The sequence below is a fragment of the Chlorocebus sabaeus genome, chromosome 1 (assembly GCF_047675955.1).
Source record: "Chlorocebus sabaeus isolate Y175 chromosome 1, mChlSab1.0.hap1, whole genome shotgun sequence".
Lineage (NCBI taxonomy): Eukaryota > Metazoa > Chordata > Mammalia > Primates > Cercopithecidae > Chlorocebus > Chlorocebus sabaeus.
In genome coordinates, this window is record NC_132904.1 from 8,612,287 (window position 1) to 8,634,891 (window position 22,605).

Sequence of the window (22,605 nt, forward strand, 5' to 3'; positions counted from 1 at the left end):
TGAGGGCGACTCAGCTATTCTGAATCCAATCGTGGGCAAAGTTCTGGACAAGTCTCAGGATTCTGCCAATGGGGAAGGGATATGAAGAAGCGGATTGTTTCCCAGGTGAGAAGAGCAGAACCTTAGACAATCCACTCCAAGAGCTTGAGGTGCAGCCAGTTCCGACTGTCCTCCAGTCTTCCCCACCCCATCCCACTAGCTCTGAGAGGCAGAGCTTTCTTGTTCTCATATCATATATGAAAAGAATGGTCAGGCGCGGTGGCTCACGCCTGTAATCCCAGCAATTTGGGAGGTCGAGGCGGGCGGATCACGAGGTCAGGGGTTTGAGAACAGCATGGTCAACGTGGTGAAACCCGTCTCTACCAAAAATACAAAAATTAGCCGGCCGCCCGGCTACTCGGGAGGCTGAGGCAGGAGAATCGCTTGAACCCGGGAGGCAGAGGTTGCAGTGAGCTTAGACTGCGCCATTGCATACCAGCCTGGGCGACAGAGAAAGACTCCGTCTCAAAAAAATAAAAAAGAAAGAAAGAAAGAAAATAATGAGGCTCAGAATGGATGGATCGCACAGTCCCACAACTTCGCAGCCAAGACCAGACTCGGGTTCACCCCCTTCCCAAGTGTGGTTCTGTAACCCCGTTTTGCTGACGCCAGTGCGGATGCAGAGGACAGAGATGGCCCATCCTTAGCAGAGACCAACCTGCACCCTGGCCAGCAGAGCACGCAGCTGGAGGTTTTTCTTTCTATATCTCAAAGCCTGCTGTGATGGGGAATCTGGTTCTGCCCTTTCCCTCCTCTGCCTCTCCTGGCCCGCCTACCCGGGAACTCCCCTGCTGGAGCCTCTGGGAGGGGAGCGGTGCAGGCCGCCCGCGTCATCTGATGCTGTTTCCTGCAGGAGGGAGAAGAGCGGAAAAAAGTGAAACTCCACCCTCCACCTCTGCCTCCCGCCCCCGAGGCCAAAGTACAAAGGGAGGAGGAAGAAGGGAGCGGGGTCGGAGCCGTCGGGACCAAAGGAGCCGGGGCCAGGAACAGGCAGTCTGGGCCCAACTGTGAACGCTCCCTCCACCCCCGCGCAAAAAGACCCAACCGGAGTTGAGGCGCTGCCCCTGGAGGCCCCACCCTACGCTTGGCGGGGGCCGAAGCCAGGCTCCCAGGACTGCTCCAGGACCGAGGGAAGCTCGGGCCCCTCCAAGCTAGCCATGGTGAGGCGTCGGAGGCCCCGGGGCCCCACCCCCCCGGCCTGACCACACTGCCCTGGGTGCCCTCCTCCAGAAGCCCGAGATGCGGGGGGCCGGGAGGCGACACTCCTGGCTCCCCAGAGAGGCGTGGGTCTGGGGCTGAGGGCCGGGGCCCGGATGCCCAGGTTCCGGGACTAGGACCTCGGCAGCCAGCGGGGGTGGGGACCACGGGCACCCAGAGAAGGTCCTCCACACATCCCAACGCCGGCTCCCGGCCATGGAGCCCTTGAAGAGCCTCTTCCTCAAGAGCCCTCTAGGGTCATGGAATGGCAGTGGCAGCGGGGGTGGTGGGGGCAGTGGAGGAGGCCGGCCTGAGGGGTCTCCAAAGGCAGCGGGTTATGCCAACCCAGTGTGGACAGCCCTGTTCGACTATGAGCCCAGTGGGCAGGACGAGCTGGCCCTGAGGAAGGGTGACCGTGTGGAGGTGCTGTCCCGGGACGCAGCCATCTCAGGAGACGAGGGCTGGTGGGCAGGCCAGGTGGGTGGCCAGGTGGGCATCTTCCCATCCAACTATGTGTCTCGGGGTGGCGGCCCGCCCCCCTGCGAGGTGGCCAGCTTCCAGGAGCTGCGGCTGGAGGAGGTGATCGGCATTGGAGGCTTCGGCAAGGTGTACCGGGGCAGCTGGCGAGGTGAGCTGGTGGCTGTGAAGGCAGCTCGCCAGGACCCCGATGAGGACATCAGTGTGACAGCTGAGAGTGTTCGCCAGGAGGCCCGGCTCTTCGCCATGCTAGCACACCCCAACATCATTGCCCTCAAGGCTGTGTGCCTGGAGGAGCCCAACCTGTGCCTGGTGATGGAGTATGCAGCTGGTGGACCCCTCAGCCGAGCTCTGGCAGGGCGGCGCGTGCCTCCCCATGTGCTGGTTAACTGGGCTGTGCAGATTGCCCGTGGGATGCACTACCTGCACTGCGAGGCCCTGGTGCCCGTCATCCACCGCGACCTCAAGTCCAACAACAGTGAGTTTCTGGCGGCATGGTTGCGGGTGGCATGGCTCTGGCACACACCTGCTCCCAACCTTCCACTGAGCCTAGCTTAGGGTCTGCTGCAGGTAGGAGCACTCGCCCTAGGGGGTCCCAGCTGACCAGGTACCCATGGGCTCAAGCTAGCCCCCAAACAGAGCTCCAGGCACCCAGAAGAGTCTTCCTGTCCCAGCCTCAGAAGTCCTTGACCCCAGCCTGCAGCTGAGGTTTGGACAAGTTAAGAAATTGGGATTTCTCAGGCGGGCCATAAGCATCCTGCCCAGCTCTGGCTCCCACCTCAAGGAAGTCCTCTGGAAGCTCGCGCTCCCCATCTTCTCCTCCCCTAAATTCATATTCGTGGAGTTGGTGCTCTGTCCTCTCCTGTCATCATGGGCAGCTCCTCCAGAACAGATATCTCAGAGGGGGAAGCCCTCCTTGGCCGTCAAGGCCAAGGCCAGGGCTGGAATTCTGGCCTAGCCCTCCCTGGCTGCATGACCTCTAGCTCATTACTCCAACTCGGAGCCTCAATTTCAGACTCTGTAAAAAGGCAGAGTGAAACAGCTCAACAGCCTGGGCAAGCCTGACCTGCGATCCCCAACCCGCAGCAGGTCTTCAGCCGTGGAGATGGACATTTGAGGGCTGGATCCCCAAGAGGGCCTAGCCTGGAATCAGTGCTTGGGGTGGGAGTGCTGGGCTAAGGGAGACTCCATCTCCCACCATTTTAAGCCCCCAACACGCTTTCCATCACGGCCCAAGAGAAGCAAGTGGTAGCTTCAGAGGGCTTCCTGGTGCACGCAGCATTTAGAGAACGAAGGCATGGAAGCAGGACCTAGCACACAGCAGGGACCAGAAGCAGGGGCCTCCTAGAGCCCAGGGTGCAGGCTGGAGAGCAGCAGTAGGAAATGCAGGAGGGGCCAGGCTCAGTGGGGTCATTGGAAAAGCATGAGACATTCTTAGAGGGGGGTCCATGTGGATATTTTGAGCCTCCTGGCCTGGGCTGACCATGGACAAGGGGCTTGCAGGAAACAGAGTGCTGAGCCCCAGATATCCAAGTTCTTGCCAGGGCCGGAGGAGCCAGGGCAGGCCTGCCAACCACCCCACCCACTCTTCTCATCCCTAGTAAGGTGCAGTTCCCACCTCTCAGCCTCAACGCTGGGCTCTATCTAGGGACCCCCACTACCTGCCCCAGTCTGAGGGGGATTCCCCGAAGGCGCAGGGGGAGGGGACTCCCATCTTCTGTTTTTCCTCCGTTTTCTTTCCAGAAAAAATGGAACAATAGCCCAGGCCCCTGCTCCCCACCCTCCCCACTGCTTCCTGCATTTCCTGCTGCCCTGAGCCGGCTTCCTGTCCCTGCTCCAGCCCCTGCTCCCTCCCTAGCCCAGCTGCCTGCAGGGGAGGAAAGAGCTGGGGGTGGAGGGCTTGCGGGAGGAAGGAGCCTGGAACTGCTGCCCCACTCCCCTCTAGTTCCCCTGCTTCCCTCTCAGAGTCTGGGAGTTGGTGGTAAAGGGCAGGCAAGGTGCCCTCAGCCTCCCTGAGCCTGGCATTTAACCTCGGAGACCCCAGTCTTAGGCCCAAGTTGCTGTCTGTGGGATTGGGGTGGGGGGAGTCCCTGGGCTTGGGGGGGCACAGGCAGGAAACAATGGCATGATTTTCCTGGACAATGGGGGCCTTGTGAGGAAGCCTGGCGGGGAGAGGAGGGGGAATTCTCCAGGCCCACGAGTCACAGGACTGACCAGCCAGCTCGGCCTGGGCCTGACCTCCCCCAGTTCTCCCCAAAAGGACTCCCCCTCCCAAGTGGGAGACCTGGCCCAGGCCTCCCAGAAAGGAGAAGTAGGGACCACAGGAGGGAAGAGGAAGAGGCGTGAGCTGCCCAGGCCACTCCCAAGCCCCACAGAGGCCAGCCTAGGGAGGGAGCTGGTGGCCAGGTCCCTGTCAGAGGCCAGGGAGCCCTAAAGGGGCACTGAGAGCTTCCCCTAGCTTCGGGGTCTCTGGCCCATTCTCCTCTGGGTGACCCCTGACCTCCCATGCCTGGGGTCTACATCAGACACCAGAACAGCAGCTGGAGTTGGGACAATTCAAAGCACAGAGAGGCAGCTTGGAGAGAAAGCAGAGGATGGGGCTTAGCAGCTGGCAGAGCCGGGAGCGGGGAGGTAGCAGAAAGGCCACAAGCACAAAGAAGTCCTGAAACTTTGGGTGAGTTGCTGCCCCTCTCTGGGCCTCAGATTCCCCACCTGAAAAAGGTGGAGAGTGGCTACTCGGCCTGAGATACTGGAACAGCACTTTGCCAGTCTCGGATGCCACAAGTGGCTGGAGACCGGGCCAAGCAGCAGCAAGTGTTGGTCTTCAAAGGGGGAGTTGGGCCCTGGCACCAGGGGAAGTGCCCATTTCCACTCCACCCACTGCCCCAGCCTGCTGCGTTTCCCCTTTGGAATGAGCTTGTGCGGGGCTTGCTAAACGGTCAGGTCCCCAGCCTCCAGCAGCCAGACCGGAGGCTATTGTGAAGCTGGCAGTAAGGAGTGACAGAGGAGGGAGAGGAGGGTGGAGATACGATAGGAGCTTTAGGACAACTGGCCTTTAGGATGCTTCTGCCAGGTGGCAGCCCCCATGCAAAAGCTTTAAAAGTGTGGTCTTGTTTCGTGCTCGTGACAGCCGTCTGAGGAGGGTTTTGTTGTCATCCTCGGCTTGATGAAGTGTTCAGGATTTGGCTCCAGGGTCTGGCTCAGAGGAGTCGGTGGATTTTGAGACCATTCTCTGGATTAGGAAAAGTTGCAGGAAAACCTACTGGGCATGCCGGGATAGTAAAGGTGGTCATGGAGGGCACCTGGACATTAGGTAGAGCTGCTGAGGGGTAGCTGAACCAATTTGTCTGGCCTGGAGTTACAAATGTGGAAGATGCCAGTAGGGAGAGGGAGCTGGTACCTGGAAGAGGCTGAGTCAGCCAGGGGCTGTGGGCAGAGGTTGAGGAGAGGCCATGCTCTGAGAAGCACCAGCGCTGAAATGGCTGAAGGTGGAGGATGCAGAAACAGCCAAGCAGCCAGGGGCTGTGGGGGCTGAGGACGGTGGGGCAGCGGGGACGGCTGGCGGCAGTGCGAGATGCCTCCTCAAGGCCCAGGTGGGCTGGCCAGCAGCAGGATCAGGGCTTGTGGCTTTAAGCCCTGAAAAATGAGCACCCTGGTTCTGCCACCTCCTCTGGGAAGTCTTCCCTGACTCACCAGGCTGTATGAGGTGCCCTTCCCATCTGCTCCACCCTGTGCCCTATGCTGCCCCCATGACAGTCGTGTCACATGGGGCAGGAGAGCTGAGAGGTGTGCCCTGACACGGGTCCAGAAACATGGTTGACTTGATATCGCTTCTCTTCCACAGTGCAGTTGGCTGTAACCAGCAAAGTAGAGGGGCCTTCAGACCCTTCGTGACTCTATGACTTTGTCCTCTTTCTATTCCTCGAAAACTTCTCTCACTTGAGTCATTCCTGTCCTGGTGAGAGATTTGCAAGTTGCTGTTTCTCCTCTTTGTACCAAGTACGGTGGCCCCATTTGGGTTAAAGCCACGAGCCCCTGCCACGTCTGACCATCCACGCCTACATTTACCCCAGGCTCCTCCTTTGTGGCCAAGAACCATCACTTTCTTGGACCCCACCCTTTCTCTTCCCTTCCAACTGCATCGGTAGGTATCTTTTGGAATCTTTGCCTTGGAAGTGGCTGTACTTGCCACAGTGTGATGTGGGCACTAGGGGCCTGTGGTACCTGCTGGGCTGCTTTTCTCACCAAGAACTTCCCTCTTGCTCCCCACTCCAAGGGGGGTTCTCATTCACGCTCCTTCCTCAACAAAGTGACAGGACACTCACAGACCTCTCTTGAAATCAAAGCCATAAATGCCCAGGCCAGGCGCGGTGGCTCACATCTGTAATCCCAGCACTTTGGAAGGCCAAGGCAGGTGGATCACAAGGTCAGGAAATCAAGACCATCCTGGCTAACATGGTGAAACCCCATCTCTGCTAAAAATACAAAAAATTAGCCGGGCGCGGTGGGTGGCAGGCACCTATAGTCCCAGCTACTCGCAAGGTGAGGCAGGAAAATGTCATGAACCCGGGAGGCGGAGCTTGCAGTGAGTGGAGATCACACCACTGCACTCCAGCCTGGGTGACAGAGCGAGACTCCATCTCAAAAAAAAAAAAAAAAGCCCAGAGTTGCTACCTTGCCAATTTTGTTTCAGTGTAGTCTTAGGGAAAAGCTAGAACACTGGTTTCAGAGCCACACAGACCAGGTTGTAATCTCTGCTGTATTTGTTGTATGACCTCTGCCAAGTCATTTCCCTGCTTGGTTTCCTCATCTGTGAAATGTGAAAAATATTATCTAGCTCATAAATGGTTTTGAGTGCTAGGGCTGAGTGTGAAATGTCTGTCGTCGACCAGGTGCGGTGGCTCACGCCTATAATCCTAGCACTTTGGGAGGCGAGGCGGGCAGATCACCTGAGGTTGGGAGATCGAGACCAGCCTGATCCATGGAGAAATCCTGTCTCTACTAAAAATACAAAATTAGCCGGGCATGGTGGCACATGCCTGTAATCCCACTACTTGGGAGACTGAGGCGGGAGAATCGCTTGAACCCGGGGGGTGGAGGTTGCAGTGAGCCAAGATGTTGCCACTGCACTCAGCCTGGGCAACAAGAGCGAAACTCCATCTCAAAAAAAAAAAAAAAAAAAAATGTCTGACTTCAAGTAGGTCCTCAAGATCTAGACCAAGTCACCTCTGTGCCCCCAGGACCCAGCCAGGATGTCCATCAGATGAGTTTGCTCCCAGCTCTTACCCTGTCCCCACCACCTGATCCTGGAGCATCCACAATCTAGCCCCTCTTCTCTAGTTTTGCTGCTGCAGCCCATTGAGGGTGACGACATGGAGCACAAGACCCTGAAGATCACCGATTTTGGTCTGGCCCGAGAGTGGCACAAAACCACACAAATGAGTGCCGCGGGCACCTACGCCTGGATGGCTCCTGAGGTTATCAAGGCCTCCACCTTCTCTAAGGGCAGTGACGTCTGGAGGTGCGGCCCTCGGTGGGGCTGGACAGGGGCTGCTACGGGGCTGCAGAGGGCAGAGGTGGCTGCCTAAGTCTAGGGCTGGGCCAAGTCCAGAGACAGGGATCCAAACCACTTAGCTCCTAGTTGCTTTTGGGTGAAGTGGCAGTAAGGGGGTATGGGTTGGGAGAGAAAAGGGAACACAGACCTGTTGTCTCGCCCACAGTTTTGGGGTGCTGCTGTGGGAACTGCTGACCGGGGAGGTGCCGTACCGTGGCATTGACTGCCTTGCTGTGGCCTATGGCGTAGCTGTTAACAAGCTCACACTGCCCATCCCATCCACTTGCCCCGAGCCCTTCGCACAGCTTATGGCAGGTAAGAGGACGGGGCGGGGGGAGCAGGTGAGGGGCAGAGCTCCCTGGTCCAGGACATATCCACCCACAGACCCCTTCTTATTCTGTTCCCGCTGCACGCCGTGCCCCTAGACTGCTGGGCGCAGGACCCTCACCGCAGGCCCGACTTCGCCTCCATCCTGCAGCAGTTGGAGGCGCTGGAGGCACAGGTCCTACGGGAAATGCCGCGAGACTCCTTCCATTCCATGCAGGAAGGCTGGAAGCGCGAGATCCAGGGTCTCTTCGACGAGCTGCGAGCCAAGGAAAAGGTGTGAGGAATCAGGGGACCCAGCGTTGGAAGGAGTGTCTCCCTGATCTTCCTGGGGCAGAGTCGGGACGGGCTCCGCCGGGATCGGTGCCAGGTGCCAGGCTGACCTCTTCTTCGCTGTCTCGGGCGCAGGAACTACTGAGCCGCGAGGAGGAGCTGACGCGAGCAGCGCGCGAGCAGAGGTCACAGGCGGAGCAGCTGCGGCGGCGCGAGCACCTGCTGGCCCAGTGGGAGCTAGAAGTGTTCGAGCGCGAGCTGACGCTGCTGCTGCAGCAGGTGGACCGCGAGCGACCGCACGTGCGCCGCCGCCGCGGCACATTCAAGCGCAGCAAGCTCCGGGCGCGCGACGGCGGCGAGCGCATCAGCATGCCACTCGGTGAGGGGCGGGCCCCGGGGCATCCCCCGCCATTGGCTGCGAGGGCGGGGGGGTGGAGCCAGATCTGTGTGCTGACCGCGCTGGGATTGGTTTAGGGTGTTGTGGGTGGGCCCGAGAGGTGAAGGCTGGGAGGGGTGGGGCCAGGAGTGTTTTTTTCTGTCTGTGGGCGGGTTCTGGCGGAAGTATTTGCATGTCGGTCGGGGAGTAGCTGCGACCGGGAAGGGGTGGGGTTCACGAAAGTTCTGGGAAGGTCTAGGGGGCGGGGCGGGCCGGCGCCCGGGCATCTCCGACGCAGACGAGTAGCTTTCCTTATCCAGAACCAGCGGCCCAAGAAAGCAGTGAGGCTGGCAACAGTCTCATAGCCACCGTGCCGCTTCCTGTGCGGCCTGGGAGCCGGCCTTGGGCCCCTGCAAGTTGGGGTCCTGGCTCTCCTTCATCGCAAACCTGAACCCTGCTCCCCCCAACCTAAACCGCAGACTTCAAGCACCGCATCACCGTGCAGGCCTCACCCGGCCTTGACCGGAGGAGAAACGTCTTCGAGGTCGGGCCTGGGGATTCGCCCACCTTCCCCCGGTTCCGGGCCATCCAGTGTAAGAAACCTCGCCTCTCATGCCCCTTTCCGTATCCCAGCCCCTTATTCTCTTTCAGACCTTATCCTTGGAGGTGGATCCCACTCACTATCCCCTCTTTCCGTCTGCCCCCAGGCTCCCTGCCCTAGGTCTAGACTGTTATCTCTGAACTTCCCAGGCAGCATTAATTGTACTTATTTTTTTAGTCAAATAATTGTATGACACTGTACTACTAATTTTTTAAATGCTTTACTAATATTAATATCTTGCAATAATTTTATTAGGTTGCTATTTTTATTGTTAATCTAAGTTTTACGGATGAGAAAAGTGAAAAAAGTAACTTGCTACACAGTTAATAAGTGGAAGAGCCAGAATCAAACCCAGGCAGTTGGTGTCCTTGTCTGTACTAATTACTAACTAGCAAATGTCAGCTGAAGGGCTAGATGAGATGCCCCACCCCACTGTGGGGTGATAAACCCAAACCTATCTATCTTGCCCAAAGCTCACCCTGGGAATGGTACAGGGCCCACCCTGCTCCCCATACTGTAAAGGTTACCCCTGAAGACTGACTCTGATGATGGAAGGAGGATAAAGATTATCTCCAATTCCATTGGTTTCCCCTGTAGTGGAGCCTGCAGAGCCAGGCCAGGCATGGGGCCGCCAGTCCCCCCGACGTCTGGAGGACTCAAGCAATGGAGAGCGGCGAGCATGCTGGGCTTGGGGTCCCAGTTCCCCCAAGCCTGGGGAAGCCCAGAATGGGAGGTGAGTACCTGAGTGCCCCCCAAACCCAGCATCATCTGCTTTCTCCAAGTCCTGGAATTCCTAAAGCACCCCTCCTTGTCCTCCCATCACCAGGAGAAGGTCCCGCATGGACGAAGCCACATGGTACCTGGATTCAGATGACTCATCCCCCTTAGGATCTCCTTCCACACCCCCAGCACTCAATGGTGAGTGGCCTTCCTCCCTCGGCAGAATCTGACTGAGTTCCTTCCGTGGGCACCTTGGGGAGGCCATGAGAGGTGAGCAGGCAAAGCAGGAATCCTGCCCTGGTTGCTCTCATTCTAGAGACTAGGAAACCAAGGCTGAGACAGGACAGAACTGATCTTGGAACCCAGGTCTGACCTACAGGCCCACGATCAAGCGGCATACAGCCCAGGCCTCGGCTCGGGGCCCAGAGTCTCATCCCCTTGTTCAGAGCTGGCCTGTAAGAAGGCTCTTCCCTGTCCCTGTGGCAGCCCCTGTACCCTTAGCAGGCTCCAGGGAGAAAAGAAGACAGGAAGCCCACCCAGCATTTGGTACTAAGGCAAGCTGAGCCCAGAGACAGGAAGGAATCAGCCTGTGTTAGGTGGAGCCAGACTAGTGTCAGCCACACTGTGCTGCTCAGAGTCCCTTCTGGGAGCCCCTAGGTGAAGAAGAGAATGAGAAGGCTGAGCAGGCAGGATCCAGGACCCATTCTCACCACATCCAGGAGAGCTCAGGGCCTTTCTGTTCTCCGTGATGGTAACTGCCCTACTGTGCCAGGCATTCCCTTCAAGCATTGATGAAGAGGGGCTACTATTACCCCATTTTACAGATAAGGAAACTGAGGCTCTGAGAGGTGAAGTAACCTACCTTAAACCCCCAGCTGAGGATTTGAACCCAGAGAGATTTCAGCTCCCGTGCTTGTAGTGAGCTCAGAAGCTTTCACTTGAAGAAAGGGCTTCTCACATACAGACTGCTTAGGAACCCAGAGGGTCAGGCAGAGAGCAGGGCTCACTCAGCCCAACACTGCCCAGCTCTGACTGAGGCCAGAAAGTTACGGCCTCCCTTGCCTGTGAGTCCCTGTGCCAACCTAGGGACCATCCTCAGAGCCCCCACACCTGCTGCTCACAGCCAGAATGTAGGACCCGCTTAGCCGCTCTCAGAAGAGTCGAGTTCAGCAAGCTGTTTAAACTCCTCCCATCCCACCCAGCCCATCACTATCATTCCCTGAGCTACATTTGATAGTCATAACAACAGCTAACCTTTGTTGGGTCTCTTCTATGTGCCAAGCAGTTTTGTGAGGGGAGTAGTAGTATTGGCCTCATTTTACAATGAGGAAACTGAGGCACAGAGCGATGAAGTGGTTTGATGTAAGGCACCCAGTAGAGCAGAGATTTGAACCGAAGTCCGTCTGTCTGTCTGACCACAGAGGCAGAGCCCCAGGCCTCCATCCGCCCCGCCATTTGCTGCTCCAGCAGCTGCAGTGCCCCCAGCATCTGTCCTGCAGGGACTGAACTGAGAACTGGAAGGCCAAGGGGGCTTCCTGAACTCACTTGCTCTAAAATGTACCAGGCCAGATGGGCCAAAGGAGAACTTGAGGGCCTGTCAACCCAGGTGTGTAGGTTGAAGCAGGTCCTGACTATTCCGCAGAACCGTCTGGCCCTGAGCTCCCAGAAGCAGGGGCACAAGGGGTCTGGACCCCATCGTTCTCAAGGTTGCCCCATGTTTTTTTATCCAAAGAATTTGTTAATTATTTATCAAGAGAAACTGTTAGCTCATGTATTCATGAATAGTTCAGGTCAGTGACAAACTTCTAAGTAATTCAACCCAAAGAAATTCTTCATATTCCAAAATCACTTTGCATTCTGAGAGATACCAGCCTTCCTCATCTCCTCGAAATATTTCATGGCATCATAACTTCGTAGAAGTCTGTGCCCGTAGATATCTGAAATGCCTTCTTTCTTGGTTCAGCCACAGCAAACTGAGAGAGCCGCAGCCCCCAGGGATACAACGAATGCTCCCACAATATGAAATTGCAGATGTGTGGCCAGAAGGCCACCTGCCTGAGGTTTCGTGAAAGCACTGGAAACCATGGTAGTTACCGTTCTTGATAAGGGTCTGTCAGCCTGAACACCAATGCCCTTCCTGGCTGAGGAAGAAATGGATTGCCACTTGCCCCGAAAGGATGTCAGCTGCCGCAGCTCAGTGGCTGGCTGAGCACATGGTTCCCCAGCCCAATTCCACACTCCACACACCATCTGGGTCCGTGAAAATAAATGACATTGACCTCACAGCCACCCACAGAAACCCAGTTAAGAATCAAAGAATGGAACCTCACAGAGATCCCAGACCCTGTGAGATGGTCCCAGGCATAAGCCACACCCCATCACCCTGTCCCCAGCGGGCTGTTCTGGCCCCTGGAGAGCTGGTTGCAAGGAGTGGCACATTGGCAGGGTACACTCAGCTACACTGATAGCAACTGCCCTGTGAAGCTTGTTGCCTTGGAGTCAATAACTATGTGGCCGTGTCCTCCCTATGAGGCCCCACAGAAGCAGTTTCACCTCTGTCTATCTTTGGGTCAAGAAGAGTCACGCAGCTTTCTCCTAAACAACAGAGTTGCTAACTCTTGCTGCCAGGAAGTTTAGAGGCAGATTCAAATCCTAGCTGGATTATGTTGACCAAGTCACTTACCCTTCAGAACCTCAGTTTCTCAGGCCATTGACTGCAGGAACTTCTGTTCATTCTCATTTTGTCTGCTGGACCCTATCTTCTCTTCCCTTTGTCTCATTTCTCTCTTCTATTAGTTAAGACACAGTCTATTTCTATCACCCAGGCTGGAGTGCAGTGGCACAATCATGACTCTCTGCAAACTCTGCCTGCCAGGCTCAAGTGATCCTCCCACCTCAGCTTCCTGAGTAGCTGGGACTCACAGATGCATGCCGTGTTTGGCTAATTTTTGTATTTTTTGTAGAGATGGGGTTTTGCCATGTTGCCCAGGCTGGGCTGGGCTTAAGCAGTTCACCCACCTCAGCCTCCCAAAGTGCTGGCATTACAGGTGTGAGCCACCACACCCGGCTTTCTCTTGCTATTTTTGTTTTGTTTTATTTTTTGAGGAGTCTTGTTCTGTCGCCCAGGCTGGAGTGCAGTGCTGCGACCTCAGCTCACTTCAGCCTCCACCTCCCAGGTTCAAGCAGTTCTCCTCCCTCAGCCTCCCCAGTAGCTAGGATTACAGGTACGTGCCACCATGCCCAGCTAATTTTTTGTTGTTGTTGTTTTTGAGATGAAGTGGTGTTCTGTTGCCCAGGCTGGAGTGCAGTGGTACAATCTCAGCTCACTAGAACCTCCACCTCCTGGGTTCAAATGATTCTCCTGCCTCAGCCTCCCACGTAGCTGGGATTACAGGCATGTGCCACAATGCCCAGCTACTTTTTGTATTTTTAGTAGAGACGAGGTTTCGCCATGTTGGCCAGGCTGGTCCCGAACTCCTGACCTCAAGTGAGCTGCCTGCTTCATCTTCCCAAAGTGCTGGGGTTACAAGTGTGAACCACCGGCCTAATTTTTGTATTTAGTAGAGACAGGGTTTCACCATGTTGGCCAGGCTAGTCTCGAACTCCTGACTTCAAATGATCTGCCCTACTTGGCCTCCCAAAGTGCTGGGATTATAGGCATGCGCCACTGCTCCCAGCCTCTCTTGCTTTTTTTCTTTGTTGAGGTGGAGTCTTGCTCTGTCACCCAGACTGGAGTGCAGTGGCGGGGTCTCGGCTCACTGCAACCTCCGCCTCCTGGGTTCAAGTGATTCTGCTGCCTCAGCCTCCCAAGTAGCTGAGACTATAGGTGTGTGCCACCATGCCCTGCTAATTTTTGTATTTTTTAGTAGAGACAGGGTTTCACCATGTTGGCGAGGATGGTCTCGATTTCTTTTTTTTTTTTTTTTTTTTTGAGACGGAGTCTCGCTCTGTCACCCAGGCTGGAGTGTGGTGGCCGGATCTCTGCTCACTGCAAGCTCCGCCTCCCGGGTCTACGCCATTCTCCTGCCTCAGCCTCCCGAGTAGCTGGGACTACAGGCGCTCACCACCTCGCCCGGCTAGTTTTTTGTATTGTTTTAGTAGAGACGGGGTTTCACCGTGTTAGCCAGGATGGTCTCGATCTCCTGACCTCGTGATCCGCCCGTCTCGGCCTCCCAAAGTGCTGGGATTACAGGCTTGAGCCACCGCGCCCGGCCAGTCTCGATTTCTTGACCTCGTGATCCGCCTGCCTTGGCCTCCCAAAGTGCTGGGATTACAGGTGTGAGCCACCGCATCCAGCCAGCCCTTGCTTTTTTTAAACATGATTTCCCCTCTTCTGTTTAAACTCACTGTAAATGATCAGTTCTTCACCAGCGAAGTGGGGGTGATAACAATAACCTCATGTGGTTGGTGCAAGGATTATAAAAATGGATTCTTCATCAAACAAGGATTTGCATTTTTTTTTTTTTTTTTTTTTTTTGAGACGGAATCTCGCTCTGTCACCCAGGCTGGAGTGCAGTGGCGCGATTTTGCCTCACTGCAAGCTCCGCCTCCTGGGTTCATGCCATTCTCCTGCCTCAGCCTCCCAAGTAGCTGGTACTACAGGCACCGGCCATCACGCCAGGCTAATTTTTTTGTATTTTTAGTAGAGATGGGGTTTCACTATGTTAGCCAGGATGGGCTTGATCTCCTGACCTCGTGAACACCTGCCTAGGCCTCCCAAAGTGCTGGGATTACAGGCGTGAGCCACTGCGCCAGGCCCAGGGATTTGCATTTTAAGAGCCAGGCATCAACATGTTAAACACTGCCTTGACCTCATCTGATGAAGGAGGCAGACTCACAAGTCCAGTAGCACCTGTATGAGGCATAACATGAGCAATAACTGTGCAGGTTCAGGGAGATTTTGGGAAGGCTTCACAGAGGAAGTGACATCCCAGTGGGTCTTGAATGGTACGTAAGAAGTCACTGAAAGCTGAGGTGGGAAAGGTCAGCCAACCAGAGCAAACAGTGTGTGCACAGGCATGCAGCTCACCAGACCCAAGGAAAAGGCAACCTGGCTGAACTCTGAGAAGAGTTGAGAGCCAAGGAGTCTCAGGACTGGGGCTGTGGACAGGGGCCAAGGCACATGGGTCAGTAGATGTTGATTGAATGAATGAGTGAATGAAGCTGGAAGTGATGGGTAGTTTTTAAGCAGAGACCTGTCTTTTAACAGGTTTGCATTTTAGAAGGATTCCCTTGTTCCTTCAGTGGTAGTGGCCGGGGTGGGAGTTGGGTGAGGTAAGAGGCAGAGAGTCTGAGTAAGGGTTGTGGCTGACAGAAGGGACTGTCAGCTGAGTCCTGGTTCGTAGTAGAAGCTCACTTTTCCCAGCCTTATATTTCTTCCTCCCGACATCCAACCTGCTTTTGCACTCCAGGCAGGAGCGGAAAGGCAGAAAAGGCAGAGGGAGGAGGCCAGACTTTCTTCTAGTGGCAGTGGAGAGCCATAGCAGATTCTAGAGCCAAAATCAGTGCTTGTGAGAGCCCATCCTAGAGGCCCTTCTCCTTAATGAGTGGTTTCCCCATCCCTGCCCAAGTGATCTAGAATGGAGTCAGGCCAACCCTAGACTGGAAAGTGGGACACTAGTGTCTTGCAATCTAGGGCAGAGTCTGGTTGGGAAATGGTGGAGAGCAAAAGCTCTACTGCCCTTGCCTGGGGTGAAGCCAGCTCCACCTTTCACTGGCTGTACAGCTCCGTGCAAGCCCTCAACCTCTAAGCCTGGAACCCCCGGGCATGAGGATCAGACAACATAATGCTCCTATGTTATTCAGCTCAGGCCTGGCACAAATACCTACTCTGTAAATTAGCCGTGACCTTGGGCAAGGTATTGACCCCTCTGAACCTCATTTTCCTCCTTTCTAGAATAGGGACAGGGATTTTATGTTCCTCAAGGCGGCCATGTATGTTAGAGTTGACTGTGTGTATCTTACAAGCTACAGCTGGAGTGGGGGTGGGTGGGCAGAAGGGGCAGGGCTGCCAAGCCAGGAAGCGGGTGGGCACAGAGCACAGGGCGCCGGTCCCAGTCAGTGGGACCTGCCATGGCCCTGGACCTGGAGGTTGCCCCTGGCAGACCACGGAGGCCCACCGTGACCTGGCCTCAGCCCTGCCTCCACTGGGACTGCCCATCCATCTTTGGGGTCTGGGTCACTGGCTGCCATCAGGCTTTGCCGTCGCTTCCTCCGCCTGCATTGCCCTCCCCTCCCAGCACCCATCTTGTGAAAGGCCGGAGTGTGGTGCATGGTAGGGAGGCCGTGGGACCTGTGGGACCAGGGAAGATGCTAGTAGAGGGCAGAACTCAGTTCCAAGACCGCAGAGAGGTCCTGGGCCCTCATCCGGAAGGTGCATCAGCCACGCCCTCACCTGTGCCGCCTCCGCCCCGCAGGTAACCCCCTACGGCCTAGCCTGGAGCCCGAAGAACCCAAGAGGCCTCTTCCCGCAGAGCGCGGTAGCAGCTCTGGGACGCCCAAGCTGATCCAGCGTGCGCTACTGCGTGGCACCGCCCTGCTTGCCTCCCTGGGCCTCGGCCGCGACCTGCAGCCACCGGGAGGCCAAGGACGTGAGCGTGGGGATCCCCCCACAACACCCCCAACGCCAATGTCCGCGCCCTGCCCGACCGAGCCGCCCCCTTCCCCGCTCATTCGCTTCTCACCCAAGACGCCGGACTCCCCGCCCACTCCTGCACCCCTGTTGCTGGACCTGGGTATTCCTGCAGGCCAGCGGTCAGCCAAGAGCCCCCGACGTGAGGAGGAGCCCCGAGGTGAGTGGCCTGAGGCCGCCTGCTTCGCGGATGAGAGATGAGGGTCCCCAGGGAGGGAGGAGTGGCTGGGGACATGCAGGGAGGCAAGGCCAACACCACAGTCATCTACTGGACCCTGAACCAGGCGCTTGGGATACTGAAGACCATGTAGGGAGCAGAGTTCTAAATTCAGCTATCAGGTGGTCCAGGCAGGTGGGGGCGATGCCTGCTGTGAAATAACAGAAGTAATCAAGGCCAGGCAGTGGTGCACGCCTGTGATCCCAGCACTTTGGGAGGATCACGTGAGCCTTGAAAGGTTGAGGCTGCAGTGAGCCGTGATCATGACACTGCACTCCAGCCTGGGCGACAGAGCATATATGTAGTCATAATAGTAGCAAACTCCTGGTTCCTTACTTGTGTCAAGTACTCTTTACAAGGCTTTCCCGAGATGGTCTCATTCAGTCATAACAACCACAGAACTAAGTGCTCTTAGAGGCCCATTTTTAGATGAGGAAATTTAAGGCACAGAGATGAAGGGACCCAGAGCTCCCACAGCTGGTAAGTGGCAGGGCCGGGATCCACATCCAGGCCGGCCTGCTCCAGAGGCCTCACTCCTAACCATTACGAAAAAACAGAGGCACCGCAGAGCAGGAAGGGCCGTAGAAGTTGAGTCAAGTAGCTCACTGTGCAGATGGGGAAACTGAGGCCCAGAGCAGGGCAGTGTATCTTGGGGACCTCAGGAGTTGTTAGTTGCCTGACCTTGTGCCCCTCCTATATCTCACAGGAGGCACTGTCTCACCCCCACCCGGGACATCACGCTCTGCTCCTGGCACCCCAGGCACCCCACGTTCACCACCCCTGGGCCTCATCAGCCGACCTCGGCCCTCACCCCTTCGCAGCCGCATTGATCCCTGGAGCTTTGTGTCGGCTGGGCCACGGCCTTCTCCCCTGCCTTCGCCACAGCCTGCACCCCGCCGGGCACCCTGGACCTTGTTCCCAGACTCAGACCCCTTCTGGGACTCCCCACCTGCCAACCCCTTCCGGGGAGGCCCCCAGGACTGCAAGGCACAGACCAAAGACATGGGTGCCCAGGCCCCTTGGGTGCCGGAGGCGGGACCTTGAGTGGGCCAGGCCACTCCCCCGAGCTCCAGCTGCCTTAGAGGAGTCACAGCATACACTGGAACAGAAGCTGGGCCAGCCTCTGCAGCTGCCTCAGTTTCCCCAGGGACCCCACCCCCGCTTTGGGGGTCAGAACACTACACTGCACAGGAAGCCTTCACACTGGATGGGGGGCCTGTGCCCCCATACCTGAAACCTCCCAGCTCACCTGCCCTACTGGGGCCCGACACTGTACCCAGCTGGTTGGGAGGACCAGAGCCTGTCTCAGGGAATTGCCCGCAGGGGTGATGCAGGGAGGAGGGGAGGTGCAGGGAAGAGGGGCCGGCCTCAGCTGTCACCAGCACTTTTGACCAAGTCCTGCTACTGCGGCCCCTGCCCTAGGGCTTAGAGCATGGGCCTCCTGCCCTGGGGGTCATCTGGGGCCGGGGCTCTCTGGGTGCCTTCCTGCTGCCCCAGCCAGGGTTGGAGTATTAGCCTCGGGATCCAATGAAGCCAGAAGCCAAATAAACTCAAAAGCTGTCTCCCCACATGTAGCCTGTCACCTTTCTTGGAGGTAACCAGGTGACCCAACCTATCATGCAACCCTGGTGTCCTGATGTCCCAACAATAGGCAGTTCCTTGCCTTGCACTGCATCCCTCTCCTGGGACCAAATCCACCAGCCTTGGTGAGTCATTCAAGGCTTTTCTCTGCCAGGTGTGGTGGCTCACTCCTGTAATCACAGCACTTTGGGAGGCCAAGGCCGGTGGATCACATGAGGTCAGGAGTTCAAGACCAACCTGGCAACATAGTGAAACCCCATCTCTACTAAAAATACAAAAATTAGCCAGGTTTGGGGGTGCATGCCTGTAGTCCCAGCTACTCTGGAGGCTGAGGCAGGAGAATTGCTTGAACCTGGAAGGTAGAGGTTGCAGTGAGCCAAAATCACGCCACTGCACTCCAGCCTGGGCAACAGAGCAAGACTCCATCTCAAAAAAAAAAAAAGTGTAGGCTGGGCACGGTGACTCATGCCTGTAATCCCAGCACCTTGGGAGGCCGAGGCGGACGGATCACAAGGTCAGGATTTTCGAGACCAGCCTGGCCAATATGGTGAAACCCCGTCTCCACCTAAAAAAAAAAAAAAAAAAAAAAAAAAAATGCTCGGTGTGGTGGCGGGTGCCTGTAGTCCCAGCTACTTGGGAGGCTGAGGCAGGAGAATAGCTTGAACCCAGGAGGCAAAGGTTGAGTTAACCAAGATTGTTCCACTGCACTCCAGCCTGGGCGACAGAGCAAGACTGTCTCAAAAAAGATAAAAAGTAGTAACTTCCAGCCACCTTCAAGCATCGTGACTTGCCATGGCATTTGGCACCCCTGACAGTTCTCTTCACACTGCCATGGGGGCTCTGGCACTCCCACACCATATCCAAGGGCAGGGTCCCTTCCTCGGCCTCTGTCCTCAGCCCCTCTGAGGTTAGAGGAGTTGGAACCCAGGCCCCGCTTGCCCTCTCCCAGGTGCCCCATGGCAGCCAGACTCTGTCTCTACAGTTCAGGGGCAGGGAGTCAGGAGGGCAGGCACAAAGGGTTCTCGGGAAGAACTGGCAATCAGGCTCAAGGGTATCATCTGCCCGGGTACTCTGGGCACCCTGGAGTCCTCTCCCTACCTCCTACCCCTGCCCTCACCTGATCCTTCCCAGCTGCCACCATTCCTCTCCCACCATACTACCCAGGCCAAAATCACTCCATCCAGGACGCCTACAGTAGCCCAGCGTAGGTCTCCCTGGACCACGTTTGTCATGTGTCCTTATCCCCCTTTCACCCCCAACTCTCCCCCGCCACAGCCAGCCCTCTGTTCCTTTCACACCCCAAGCTCATTCCTACCTTCACCGGCCTCTTACTCCCCAGCTGAAATGTCACCTCCTTAGCGGAGCTTTCCCAGTGAGATAACCCCCGCTCCCTACAAGCTCTCCCATCACCTAGGGCATTTCCTTCATGGAACTCATGACAATGAGAGGTTGCCAGTTTCTTTGCTAAGAGGTTTCTTGTGTAAACACCAGGAAGGAAAGGACCTGTGCCTGTCCTCCTCCCTAAGCACTTGCTGAATGAATGAATGAATGCAGTATGGGTGCCTGAGTGAGCAGGACCTTGAATAAGTGTGAGGTCCTGTCTAGGCCTCAGCTTCCTCCGCCTCCTCCCCTCACTGCAGCCACCTTCCTCCACCCATCCCCACCGTCCCAGCTGCTGTGAAATGGGCAAATGTCTTGCCTCCAGAACCTGGGAGGGGTGAGGCAGCTCACCTCCCTCTGTTCACACCCCAGCCCCCCCAGCCGGGTCCCAGCTACCCACAGAGCACCTCTTCCTGGCCCAGCCCTGCCCAGCCCTTCCCAGGTGCCTGAGGTGGAGCCACCAGCTCCCACAGCACCCCAGCAGCCTGCCATGGGGTGTCTAAGGCCCTGGGCCCGATATGGGCTCCTGGTTGTGGCCCACTTACCCTGGGGCTTGGGGCTGTGTTGTTCCAGGCCTGGAGGGGCCTCCTGCATGCAGGCTTCAGGCTGAGCTCAGGGCAGAGCTGGCAGCATTCCAGGCAGAGCATAGGGCCTGCCTGCCACCTGGAGCACTGGAAGAACTGCTGGGCACTGCCCTGGCCACCCAGGCCCATGGGGTCTCCAGCCTGGGCAACAGTTCAGAGGCCAGGAACTGGAACCTTTCCTCAGCCCTGCTCTTCACTGCCAGCATCCTCACCACCACAGGTAAGAGAGCCTGGCAGCCAAGTCAGGGGGCACAGCTCTTGAGGCCATCGCTCCCTGGGGTCCCTGGGGTTCATGCAGCCCTTCCTTCAGCCCCAAAGAGCCAGACGGAGCCCAGGCACTGTGAGGCCCGACATCACAGCTGGGGCTCCCCATCAACACACCCCAACTGGTGCCTCCACTTCAGCTGCCAGGAAGGGTGTGGCCTCCCCAGTCCCACCCCAGGCACCCTTTGAGACCCAGGAGAGCTGCCCAGATGCCACAGCCTGTGGCCAGGTAGGGGATACAAGACAGTGGGATGGATTCTCAGATGGAAGCAAATAGAAGGAACCTGGGAAGGACAGATGAGGACCATGGCCTCCAGTGGAGGAGTGAGGGAAGATAGGGGAGGAAGCTGGCATGAGATGCTCGCAGAGCAGGAGGGCACAGACAGGGATGAGGGAGTTCTGCAGAGAAATCGTGCCCAGGGAAAAGCAGCAACAGGACCCACAACCCTGGGTTTTCGTATTTTTTGCCCCACAAAGTGTCTCAGTGTTTTTTGAATTGGAACTTGTATTTCCAACTTTTTTTTTTTTTTTTTTTGGAAACAGAGTCTGGCCCTGTCACCCAGGCTGGAGTGCAGTGGTGCGATCTCGGCTCACTGCAACCTCCACCTCCTGGGTTCTAGCAATTCTCCTGCCTCAGCCTCCTGAGTAGCTGGGATTACAGACGTGCACCATCATGCCCGGCTACTTTTTGTATTTCTAGTAGAGATGGGGTTTTTCCATGTTGGCCAGGCTGGTCTCAAACTCCTGACCTCAAGCGATCCACCCACCTCAACCTCCCAAAGTGCTGAGATTACAGGTGTGAGCTACTGTGCCCAGCCTGTATTTCCAACTTCTTTTGGAAAATCAGGAAACCTACTCACACTGAGCCAGAATCCCTGCAAGGCAACATCCTGCCAGGAGCAGAATGGGGCCTGCCCTTTGGAAATAGCTCACACTCTGCAGTGCACCCCTGTCCCCACCACTCCTGTTTGTCTCCCATCTGGCTCCAATAGGCATGTGCGTTTGCAGCTCTGTATTAGCTGATGCTTTTCTCCCAGCACACCCCACACTCCCACCCCTCCCCACCTGGCACATGCTCTCTCCCCGCCATGCTGCCTCTTTGCAGCCCTTCGTGATTTTCCTGCCCAACTCCCCCACCAGAGCTGGCAGGGCCTGGCCTGACTCAGATACCAGCACAAAGCCTGGCACACAGGACATGACACACATTTGGGGAAAGAGTGGATGATATTCCACCAGCTGTGGAATCAGGAGTATCTGTTAAAGGCAGTGCAGTTCTCAGAATTGTCCCAGCTACAAAAGGCTTGAGGAACTGTCTTCTTTCATCCTTTCATTTCCCAAAAAAGAAAAATGGCCCAGAGAGGGTAAGGGATCCCCTGACCGAGGAGGAGCAGAGTCAGCTAGAACCTGGACCTGGCCAATTCAAGGCCACCAGAGGGCAGCCTTCTGCAGAAGGCTGTATTGGGGTAGGCAGGGACCCCAGCAGACATGGCACTCAGAGCTCTCACTGTCCACTGACTGTCTCTTCTCCAGGTTATGGCCACATGGCTCCACTATCACCAGGCGGAAAGGCCTTCTGCATGGTCTATGCAGCCCTGGGGCTGCCAGCCTCCCTGGCTCTCATGGCCACCCTGCGCCACTGCCTGCTGCCTGCACTCAGCCGCCCAGGTGCCTGGGTAGCGGTCCACTGGCAGCTGTCGCCCGCCAGGGCTGCGCTGCTGCAGGCAGTTGCACTGGGCCTGCTGGTGGCCAGCAGCTTTGTGCTGCTGCCAGCGCTGGTGCTGTGGGGCCTTCAGGGTGACTGCAGCCTGCTGGGGGCTGTCTACTTCTGCTTCAGCTCACTCAGCACCATTGGCCTGGGGGACCTGCTGCCCAGCCACAGCCGCGGCCTGCACCCTGTGATTTACCACCTGGGCCAGCTCGCACTTCTTGGTAAGTCCAGCCACCTAAGAGCGTGTGGGGGAAGGGGGAAGAGGAGCCTGGTCTAGGACTCCCATAAATCACTGGAGGGACTGGGCCTTGCAGGTGGAGGGACCCCACTCCTGGGCACGATGTGGGAGGGGTAGTTGAAGAGCTCTGGGAGGTGGTGAGTGGTGCCAGCTGCCAGGGCAGGTCACCGTGTGGGCAGGGAGTATCACCAGCACCCAGGCGCTGCCCCAGCACCTTCTCCTCCCCAGGTTACTTGCTTCTAGGACTCTTGGCCATGCTGCTGGCCGTGGAGACCTTCTCTGAGCTGCCACAGGTCCGTGCCATGGGGAAGTTCTTCAGGCCCAGTGGTCCTGTGACTGCTGAGAACCAAGGTGGCATCCTAGGGCAGGATGAACTGGCTCTGAGCACCCTGCCCCCCGCGGCCCCAGCTTCAGGACAAGCCCCTGCCTGCTGAAGCGTCA

General features: G+C 56.9%; 2 protein-coding genes across 2 annotated transcripts; both read left to right on the forward strand.

Moving 5' to 3' along the window:
• Positions 1 to 47: 47 nt before the first annotated feature.
• MAP3K11 (mitogen-activated protein kinase kinase kinase 11) lies at positions 48 to 17,977 on the forward strand. Its single transcript, XM_073014662.1, has 11 exons — positions 48 to 730; positions 893 to 2,191; positions 7,054 to 7,234; positions 7,434 to 7,582; positions 7,693 to 7,868; positions 8,000 to 8,243; positions 8,720 to 8,833; positions 9,439 to 9,574; positions 9,668 to 9,759; positions 15,978 to 16,352; positions 17,116 to 17,977. Exons 2-11 carry the CDS (start codon positions 1,453 to 1,455, stop codon positions 17,451 to 17,453), a joined length of 2,544 nt encoding a protein of 847 aa, XP_072870763.1. The 5' UTR covers positions 48 to 730; positions 893 to 1,452; the 3' UTR covers positions 17,454 to 17,977.
• Positions 17,978 to 19,786: 1,809 nt separating this feature from the next.
• KCNK7 (potassium two pore domain channel subfamily K member 7) lies at positions 19,787 to 22,598 on the forward strand. Its single transcript, XM_007985063.3, is given in 5 exon segments — positions 19,787 to 19,912; positions 19,915 to 19,941; positions 19,944 to 20,174; positions 21,749 to 22,147; positions 22,393 to 22,598. Coding segments are annotated over 5 exon segments (915 nt in total). The 5' UTR covers positions 19,787 to 19,860.
• Positions 22,599 to 22,605: the final 7 nt, after the last annotated feature.